The 10,394-nt window shown below is 30.3% G+C and overlaps 1 protein-coding gene and 1 pseudogene across 6 annotated transcripts; one reads left to right on the forward strand and one right to left on the reverse strand.

The window, feature by feature from the left end:
- Positions 1–170: 170 nt before the first annotated feature.
- On the reverse strand, positions 171–4,262 carry LOC110274700 (uncharacterized). Of its 6 annotated transcripts, none has more exons than XM_052252595.1 (7): positions 1,786–1,922; positions 1,417–1,588; positions 1,254–1,340; positions 1,004–1,138; positions 781–902; positions 576–654; positions 171–484 (listed from the first exon to the last, which is right to left on the reverse strand). In XM_052252595.1, exons 1-7 carry the CDS (start codon positions 1,794–1,796, stop codon positions 410–412), a joined length of 681 nt encoding a protein of 226 aa, XP_052108555.1. In that variant the 5' UTR covers positions 1,797–1,922; the 3' UTR covers positions 171–409. The 6 variants fall into 6 exon arrangements, with proteins under 6 accessions (XP_052108555.1, XP_020985342.2, XP_052108556.1 ...); XM_021129683.2 differs by having other exon boundaries at positions 173–488; XM_052252594.1 differs by lacking the exons at positions 171–484; positions 576–654; positions 781–902; positions 1,004–1,138; positions 1,254–1,340 and adding exons at positions 2,201–2,677; positions 2,787–2,891; positions 3,012–3,096; positions 3,184–3,396; positions 3,904–4,262 and having other exon boundaries at positions 1,430–1,588; positions 1,786–1,974.
- A 5,942-nt stretch (positions 4,263–10,204) lies between these two features.
- The window catches only part of LOC127741279 (pentatricopeptide repeat-containing protein At1g73710-like), a 2,920-nt pseudogene continuing 2,730 nt past the window's right edge, over positions 10,205–10,394 (forward strand).

Below are 10,394 nucleotides of genomic sequence, written 5' to 3' on the forward strand. Positions count from 1 at the left end.
ATTATAAAATTTGTAAACTGTATTGAATGTATTAAAAATGTAATAAAATTACAAGAATTAATAAGTTAACTAAATATTTATCTTAAATAATTTACTAGCATATATAAATAAGTTATTTGAATTGCAAACCTAAAGATAGCAATTTAATAATCACATCAATATAAAGATGTTGAAATTTGTTATGGAACATAGCCATAAACAATACACTACCGAATAAACTATTTAAAGCATTAGTGTCATGAATTCACAATCCTAATTGACAACACAGCTCCAAAAAACAAAAACAAGAAAGAAATTATAAGTGTCATTCCATGTAGTTAACAAAGCAAAGACATAATTGTGATGCACACGGCATTTCAATAATCATCGTCCTCTGCATGCATGTTCCAAAACTCTTGAACAAGTGGAGCTATTTCAGCCTTGAGTTCATTGAATCGCCCATGAAATAATTGCATTGCAGTGTACATCCGTGTGCCATTTTCATCTAACTGCAAAAAAAATCACTTATAGCCAACTCTATGACAACATTGGTAATACGTATTCACAAATGCAGTTTTTAAGTGACCAGATCGTACCACATGAACTTCAGAGCATTGGGCATCAAATGCATGTTCCAAATTCATCCATTGAAGAACCCATGATGGAGAATCACGGCTGCCCAACAATAATAACAGAAAAAGGAATTGAAACGAGAAAAATAATTTGTAGAAATGACATGATACATTTTATGTTAACAACAACATACAATCCATTTATTGTATTTTGTAAAAGTGATGATACCTTTGATGTCGATTAGGGATTCCTCTTGGAGCATGAATTCTCCATCTGCGCATGTTTTCTTTCATCTCAAGTTTACATTCGTTGTAGATGTCACTTTTTAAAATGTGCTCTACTGTCGCAGCCTATATTAAAGAAATATAAAACAACTTCAGATTTTGAGTCACTTAACATGTGCTCATGAGCAATTAAATTGATTGAGGGTATTAGTTACAATGTCACTAACCACTGTTGTCATCTTGGTTCTACGACGCTGAATATCATCATCTTCTAAATAAGAATCCAGTTGCCAAATTATGCTATCGTGTATGCTGATAACCATTAGGTACCGGTGCTCATTTTCTCTCATTGGGATGTATATCTGCATCAAGCAGGAGATATGATGCATCAAAGATTAATGTCTTTGTTCTGTTAAAATTTTTTTATTTGAAAATATTTGATGACAGGTGTATTTATGAAGAGTAAATAACACTTACAAACTGAAGATCCTTGGTTGGCTGCATGAACTGTTCGACCATGGGAACTAATATCTCATCCAAATTATTTCCATCCAATATGGTGTCCTAGGTATTTATTTTTATTTCAGTAGACATTAATATGTATATAATCAAATTATAAATAGCAAACTAATGCACTTACTGCAAAAGCTGGAGGAAGCTGCCAGACGTTTTTCCATGTCAATAAAGTCTGATTATGGACACATTTCAAGGCAGTCAAGTACAATATCTTCTCACTTATTTGTTGTGTTGGACAGAGTGACTCAAAATCCTTCCTATTTGCAGTCACGTCTCCTATCTTAAGAAGCTCTTCTCTAGAATAAACAAATAAAAAAAATAAGAAACCAAATTGTGATTAAAAAAAAAGAATATAGAAATAATGAAAACTAAAGTGAAGTGAGAACTTATTGCATCTTGACAGGAGAGCATGATATAAAAATAATTATTTAAAAAAATATTAATCTAAACATCTTACGTCCATGATAATAATTGTTTAATATAAAACTGTTACCCTTGTAACATCGAAACAATATATTTCTTTTTCTTTGTTTTCTTTGTTCCCTTCAGCAGTATGATCTTCAGTGTTCCTTGCCTCCCCACCCGCAGCTATTTTGTTAACTTTTGGAATCTTCGGAGGTTTAGCATTTGATGGCAAAAAAGCTAATTTTCTGCCGGCTCCAACTGTGGCTGTTGGCCGAGACTTTTTCTGCAACAAATTAACTAAAGTTTATGGTTGAACAAATAATTTCAATTAAGGACCATATCCAAAGCCAATGAAAATATTTTTGCCATGTGTCTAACATATGAGCTGAAAATCGGTATATTGCATTTAATTCGAATTAAAAAAAAAAGAGTCTGATATATCTTGGAAAAAAGAACATAGCAACCATGAAAATGGACCCCAAATGTCATGTTGCAATAAATACCGATTGTGGGGAAATTTGCTTTCGGAGGTTGCTTCCAATGTTTCCAGTTGAGTTGTTCAAATTCACACTATTCAAGTTGATGTTGAGGTTGTTCTTGTTATTTTCTGCTCTCACTTGTTCCCTTTTCCTATTGCTTGGAGTAGTCTTGGTGTTAGATTTGCTAGACATCAGATTTGTCACGTCTATAACACCCTCGTCATTGTCAACCACGTCAGTAAGAACGTCCATTGCGGGTGTGCCAGCTCCGAAAGGCCTAAGCTTGCTTACAAATGGTCTTAAAGACAGAGACGGTTTCACAATGGGCTTAACATCTTGCCCCTCGGGTATGATCAACGGCGGTGAGATTGATCTTGTTTTTTGGACGTCGTCTTCCTTTTCTTTTTTGGACTGAGCAACAAGAATGTCAATCTTGCGTTCCATTGACAACAAGTTGGCTCGAGTGTTCAGGCATTCTATTTCAAAGTATTCCTTCACATCCTAGTGTAAAATATTAAATTTTAATATTCGTATCATTTGATAAGGTATAAACTTAAATAATCTCACAGCAGTAAAAGGACTTGTCCCACTGTGTTCTATTGAAAAATACCTTCATAAAAGAGAGGACTTGACCCACTGTGCAATCCGGCAGCTTGCCACTCTCATCTTGAATTCGAGAAGAACCGGGAAATAAAATTGGTTTGACGAAGTCCTCCTACATGGGATTCAAAAAAAAGTAGTTCGACGACACCACAAAATATTTCAGGAAATGTGAGTTTTTTAAGTAAGACCTGAAGTCTGAATAATATATATATCCTTCCGATATCATTTATACCTCAACAGTTTTGTTTCGAGAGACTTCGTCAGCCTTGTCTTGTATCCTTTCCCCTTTCTTCAGCAAATAATCATCTCCATTATTACTATAAAAGTACATAAATTGGGACATTAATTCGTGTAACTGAAATAATAATGCAACAGAGAGGGCAGAGCCATTAGGCAAGTATCACCTTCCGAATTTTGGTTGGCTCGAACTAGAATTATTGCAATTGTCCTCCACTTCTATGTGGTGCACCTTGTCTGCTGTTTTCAAGTTTGAAAGTGGTTCATTTTCTTCATGAGTCATTTTTGACAATGAAATTTCTTGGAAGAGAAAAATGTAATCTCTCTTAAGGAACTCAGATATTCTTATATATTGGTACCATCATCCACCAATAATCAACCTATATTGAGAAGCGGAATCTCCTCGTAACACGATAAGCATATTAATTATAGTTTTAATGAATTATTTGTAATAAATAACAATGAAGATCATTAAAAGGGATTTAAACTGCCCTATCCAAAGGCGCAAAATAAACAACACGTGATGAATAATATTCAGTTATATAAATAATTTATCAGAAAAAAATGAGAAAATAACTTTTGTTGAAAAACTACAAGTACATTTATTGTAGCGTAAATGATTTATTTTCAACAAATAATAATTAATTGTAACCTATATGAAATTACTAACATATAACAAACTATTTACATAATTTACAAACAAAAAATGAATATGTTTTCTTTAATGTCGTAAACTCATTAGCTTATTAATTATAGTCGTTATGACCTATTTCCAACAACTAACCATCACGATTACCATATGAAATTAAAACCGCTATAGTCAACTAACATCATGTGACCAAAACAAAACGTGAAATTTACCTGAAGTAGTTTAGCGTAAAATTTACCTGAAGTAGTTTAAAAGCAACAACCCAGACGAGTTCAATCTACACCGCCCAAAAGAGAACAGTAGAAAGAGGATCGATCCAGACGAAGCGGCGGACGGTGGCCGTAAAAGCCGCGGAACATGTACAAATGTGAAGACGAAAACCATGACTGAGAGAGAAAAACAAGACGAACACAACGAGAGAGGGAGACAAAGAGATGTGCATAAGAAGTGGAGCTCTAGTATGGAGTGATAAAAAGACCGCGTGCGAATGAGATGAGAGAAGTGAGGATTTTCAATTTTTATTCAATTTATTTTTACTAGTAACAGAGAGTGAGAGGCTGTGGTATGCGGTTGCTGAAGACGAATTCATTCATTAGGGTTTGTTAGCTGAGGTTAATAACTTATGCTTTTTTCGATTTAAAATTTAAGCTCCATAAATTTTCTTCAATTTTTTGGATTTTTTTAATGTTTATACAAAATTATTTTGTCTATTGTACGTATACTTCTTTATCTGAAAAAAAAATCCTTACTATGTCTTTTTTTTTTTTTACAAAACATAAAACTTCAGTTTTTTATTTTTTTATTACTTATATTAATTTCTTTTTTAAGAAATTAATATACAAAAATATATTGTTATCAAAATTCATATACCGTAATATTTATTACGAAATAACTATATATCTTTTTAACTTCAAATATATATTTTTAAAATAATCAAATAAGTCTAATTTTCGAAAGTCAGTTTTTTTTTAAAAAAATTAACAAAAAAATTTGTTTTACTCTCTTAAAATAAACCGCATGAGACTTAATAGCAATATTACTTTTTAAAATATAATAAAAATTCAAAAAATTTTTTTTGAAATTCACAAAGACTCTTGATGTGCATTGATGCAGTATCCTAGGAGTCTTCCATTAATTGCGGAAGAAATCACGCTGTTTTCATTAAGTTGTAATTAATATTTAAACTAAATACTAAGTAATATATTTGATCTATTAATTAAATGACAAATTCACATTCCAAATTTCCAATGTTGTTTCTTCTACTTACTAATAAAAAAAACTTCAAATTCAATTTTTTAATTTTTTAATTCAATGTTGTTTTTTCTCCTTATATTTTTTTTCAATTAAATTTTTATACCATATCAAAATTTGAAACTAGGTCCGAGTCATCACAAAAACAATAAAATCGGCTGAATATTCTATTTAACAAAATAGAATATTTAATCAAGTATTAGGCATATTCGTTTTGTATGACATAATATTCTTTTAATTCCAATGTTCTTATCACTCTATGGACTTAATTATAAAATTTAATATCTTATAGGAACCTAATTGAAAAGAAAAAAGTATAGAGACTCAATTAAAAATTCGGTAAGACAATAGGGACAAATAGAATAATTAAACTATTTTTTATTTTAAAATTAAGTTTTTAGACAAAGTATATTTTAAAAAACAGAATAAATATAATTACACATATGAGTACAATAATATGACTACGTTTATTTTTATCAAATTAAATTAAATTGTTAATTTAAACTGTATCCATTTAATTTTAAAATTAACAATTTTAAATTAAGTGAATAAAATTATATTATTTGAAAAAAATAAAAATATACCAATACGATCAAAATTGTACTGTAGTGAGAATCTGATCCAGTGATTTGCAAAAAATAAAATCTAATCAAATCCGAACTAATGCGGTTTTAATCGGTTTTTAGTTTGAATTGGATTGGATGAGCGGTTTAATTTGGATCGATTTGGATTTGAACACTCCTAGTGCCATTGTTATTTTATTGCTTAAATAACTTGTAATGATCTTCTTTGCTGAGTGACGAGATAATGAAGCTTAAAGTTGTGGTATTCCCTTATACTTCACGGTTTTGCAATTGTACATTCATGGATCTTTGAGGGAGCAGGTTAAATAGGTCTTATGGGTACTGCATAAGGGGATTAGAGTGTGTCTGGAGGATCCTTGGTGAAACGGTATCGTTTTCATGGCAAAGGACTAATATGTCATGTTTTTAAAAGCTATATGTCGCGTGGGTTCCTGTAACAGCCTGGTCAACACCACGGGAGCCACGTCAGACTTTTCGTCGAGTCTAGCGAAGTCACTTCAGCGGAGGGGTAAGTTTGTTCACGTTTTGGAGGGGGTCAGGGACATGAATGTATTTTTCACTCCTTGGGATAAAAATATAGCCGTAGAAAAAATGGTCAATGACCTATTTGTCCTTTTTCTTAATATATTATTAAAGAAGCAGTCTCTGTCTCTAAAAATTTCAATCTCCTATGTCCCTACTTTTTGGAGATACTGAAATACTGAAATTTTAGAGAAAGAGACTAAAATTTTAGAACCAATTTCTGGGCCAACAAACATAATACTGACTCTCAATTAGGGGTGTTCATGGTTTGGATAATGCAAAAACTAAACCAATTTTTTGGTTAACCAAAAATATAGTATTGGTTAATTAACCAAATTGATTTTACGTAATGCAACCGGTTAGTGAAATTCAAAACAAGTTTTTAACCGATTATTAAAGCAAGAACCAATTTTTTAAAAAAATCGATTTTTATATAGAAAAATCGGTTTTTATATAAAAAAACGGGTTTTTACACTAAAAATCAGTTTTTACACCAAAAAATCGATTTTTATACTAAAAAATTGGTTTTTATACAATAAAATTAGTTTTTACATGTAAAAATAAAATTTTACACTAAAATTAATATTTTTACATACAAAAACCAATTTACACTAAAATTTTACACTAAAATTAATATCTCTTTATCTCTCTCTTTTTTTTCTTTCTCCTCTTCTATCTTCTCTTCATCTCCTTCTTCTCTCGTTTTAGAAAAAAGAGAGGAAAAGAGATAGAAGAGGGATAGAAATTCATAGAAGATTGAGAGAGAAATAGAAAAGAGAAAGTAAGAAAACAAAGACGAGAAGAAGAGAAAAAGAAGAGAGGAGGAGAAGGAGAGAGAGAAAATGGGAGAGAGAGAGAAAGAAGAAAATGAAAGAGAGAGGAACGATAGAGAGAAAGAGAGAAAAGAGAGATAAAAATAGAGGGGAGGAAAAGGGGAGAGAGAGAGAGAGGAAGGAGAGGAGAGAGAGAGAGAGAGAGAAGGAAAAAGAAAGGAGAAAGGAGGGAGATATGGGAGAGAGATAAGGAGAGGAGAGAACAGAGAGATATGAGGGGAGAGAGAGAGAGGAAGAGAGATAGAAAAAGAGGACACATGATTAGAGAGAGAAAGGAGAGGATACAGAGGAAGAGAGAGAAGGGAGTGGGAGAAAGAGAGAGAGAGGGGAGAAGAGACAGAGAGAGAAGGAGAGGAAGAGAGAGAGGGGGAAAAGGAGAGAGAGAAAGAGGGAAGGGGAGAGAAGGATAGAGAGACAAGGGAGAGAGAAAGAAAGACGATGTGGAGAAAGAGGGGAGGGGGAGAGAAAAGGAAAAGACAAAGAGGAGGAGGAGAAAGAGAAAAATGAGAGAGAGAAAGAGGAGAAGGGAAAAACAGATATAGGAGGAGAGAAAGAAGGGACAGAAAGAGGAGAGACAGAGAGAGACAGAGAGAGAGAGAAGAAGAGAAAGAAGGGAGGGAGAGAGAAAGAGAGAAGAAGGGGGAGAGGGAGGGAGAAAGAGAAAGAGTATGCAATTTGGTTTCGAAATTAGGTTTTGATTTTAATTTGGTTTAGGTTTTTGTTAACTGGTTATAAACCGTTATTTTTTTTTTTGGTTTTGGTTAACCAATTCTAAAAAATATGGATATAATTTTTAAATTGTTTTATTAATCTGGTTAATCAAAATGTGGTTATGATTTTTTAACCGGTTAATTATATTTTGATTTTTTTATGAACACCCCTAGTCTCAGTCTTCTCAATACCTCAAAACAAATATTACCTCAAAACAAACGTTATCTAGGCAAACTTTATAAAGTTCAAAAAATGTGCAAACTTTATAAAGTTCAAAAAATGTGGATCCTAAAAATTTGTTATAAATAATAATTTTTTATTTTATTTAAAAAAAGCATGTTGGTTTTTAAATAACTAAATGTAGTTTGTTTGCTCTATCTTTTTTTTAAAATTTTTTAAAATTATTACTCTCGATTAATTTTTTTAATAACATGAAGTAAACAAGCACTAAAATAACATTCTATCATTCACTAAGTAGCCATGAGAAAGAATGATACAAATCAAAGTAAAATAGATAAAATGAGAATCAATACAATATAAAAAAAGGTATAATATAGATTACATAAAAATTTCACAACATCATCACAAAATGATTACAACATAACCGCAGAATGATTCCAAATAATTAAAAATAGTATTGAATTCAAGTAAAAAATATATAGATAATTGTAAGTCAGCATGAATTGTTGCTCAATTTTAATTTTTCATAATTAAAGAAGAATAGGAGATAATGGAATAACAAGCTTTATGTAATTTAAAGCAAAAAAATTTAAAGCTCTAGATTTACAGGATGATTCCAAATAATTAAAAATAGTATTGAATTCAAATAAAAAATATATAGATAATTGTAAGTCAGCATGAATTGTGGCTCAATTTTAATTTTTCATAATTAAAGAAAAATAGGAGGTAATGGAATAGCAAGTTTTATGTAATTTAAAAAAAAAGTTTAAAGCTCTTGATTTACAGGTTAATTTTTTAAAAAAAAAAAAACAACTGTTTTAAATGTATATTAAAATGTGAAAACAATTATCTTTAGAATTTTAGCATACTAATTAAAAAATAATAACATAATATATGCTTTAGTATGTATAATAAAAATGAATTTTAATATAATAGAATAAATTATATATAAATAATTAAACTTAAACCTCAAAATACTTAAGCTAATTAATTTTTAAAATTTAAAAAATATTATAATCAAATTTACTACGAAATGCTAATGCTTAATTAAAATAATCAGAAACAGATGAGCTCTTAAATCACCATAAGTGACGTATTGGATACGGAAGGAATTTTGCTCATATTGAAAATTCAATATTCTAACTTTAAAAGATATTTTAAAATTTAAAATTAACTCTACAATGGTAAAATTGTCATTTTAAAATTTACTAAATATATATCTTTAGTTTTATAGTTTACTATTTTTTAAAATTATATCATATTTCCAATTTAATATAATTTATTTTAATTTTAAAAGATATTTTAATTTTTAAAATTAACTCTAAAAGGGTGTAATTATAATTTCAGTTCTTCCAATTTTGTTATTTTTATTTTGTTGTTACTAGTATAATAGTTCAAGAAAAAATAAAAAGCTATTAGCCCAAATAGTTTTTTTTGTTTGCTATAATATCAAATACTAACAAAAATGGGCATCGAACTTAAAATGGGTAACTAGTTCTAGCCCAAAAAAAATAAAAAACTTCTCTTCTTTTTCATTTATGGAGCTTTGAAACTCCAAACATATACTTTTGCAATGTAGTTTGTTTTTGGAGCATTGAAACTCCATTGAAGTTGGGAGTATCCAATCGGGTGCCATGTTTGGTAAATCAAATCAAAAACAACTTTTAATAAACATAAGCAACATCAATTGTGTTTGGTAAAATAGCTTTTAAAATTTAAAAATACTATAATAGATATAAATGCAAACATTAAATTTGAAAATTAGTTAACATATGAGGTTATATTAGACTTTTAAATTTTGAAAAGCACAAGCCAACTTTGAAAAGCTCTATCTTAAGTGCTTTAAAAAATATCCCGATCTTTTAAAAGCTGCAAGCACAAGCACATGATCTTTTTGATTTACCAAACACAAAATGAGGAGCTTGAGCTTTTAAAAAGCACAAGTACATCTTCAAAAAGCTTTACCAAACCAAGCCTAAGTATAATGTCCATGTAGCTAAGTAAAAGGAATCAACCACCACAGAATTGAAAGTGAAGAGTGGGAGCTATATTATTTGGAAAAAAAAAAGAAAAGAAAAAAATGGCAGCCTTTTCTCCTCTCTCTTCTTTTACCATTCCAATTTCCAAATTCTCCCATTAGTGATTAATTTACATTATCTCAAGATAATTTTTTCAAATTTGCCTACAAATAAAAAAATTGTTTTAATTATTGTCGCTCATAATGATGTGTCTGAAAAACTTTTAAAAATAACAAAAGCATTCTATTTCTATCAAAAAATAAATTTTAATTTATTTCAAATTTAAATTCATAATTTGGCGAATTTCCGCACTGAAAAATCTTGCTTCTATCGCTGTTTTCCCACCTTAAACCCTCACCAAGACGCCAACTACCTCCTTCTCCTCCTCCTCCTTCTTCTTCTTCTTTCCGAGTTCGTTATTACTTCAAAGAAAGCATAACATGTCATGTTCAGACATATTTTTTGTAAGTCCTCCTTCTTCATCTTCTTCAATTTCTTCAAACTTTGGTGCCACCGTTATCACAAAACCTCACTACTGGGGCCATTTGCCAACCCCCATCACAAAATCGCACTTTCCTCGCATTCATTGTCATTCAAAGACTCTATCTTTACCCACAAACTCCCCCTTCT

Source organism: Arachis duranensis, chromosome 8 (genome assembly GCF_000817695.3).
Source record: "Arachis duranensis cultivar V14167 chromosome 8, aradu.V14167.gnm2.J7QH, whole genome shotgun sequence".
Taxonomy (NCBI): Eukaryota; Viridiplantae; Streptophyta; class Magnoliopsida; order Fabales; family Fabaceae; genus Arachis; species Arachis duranensis.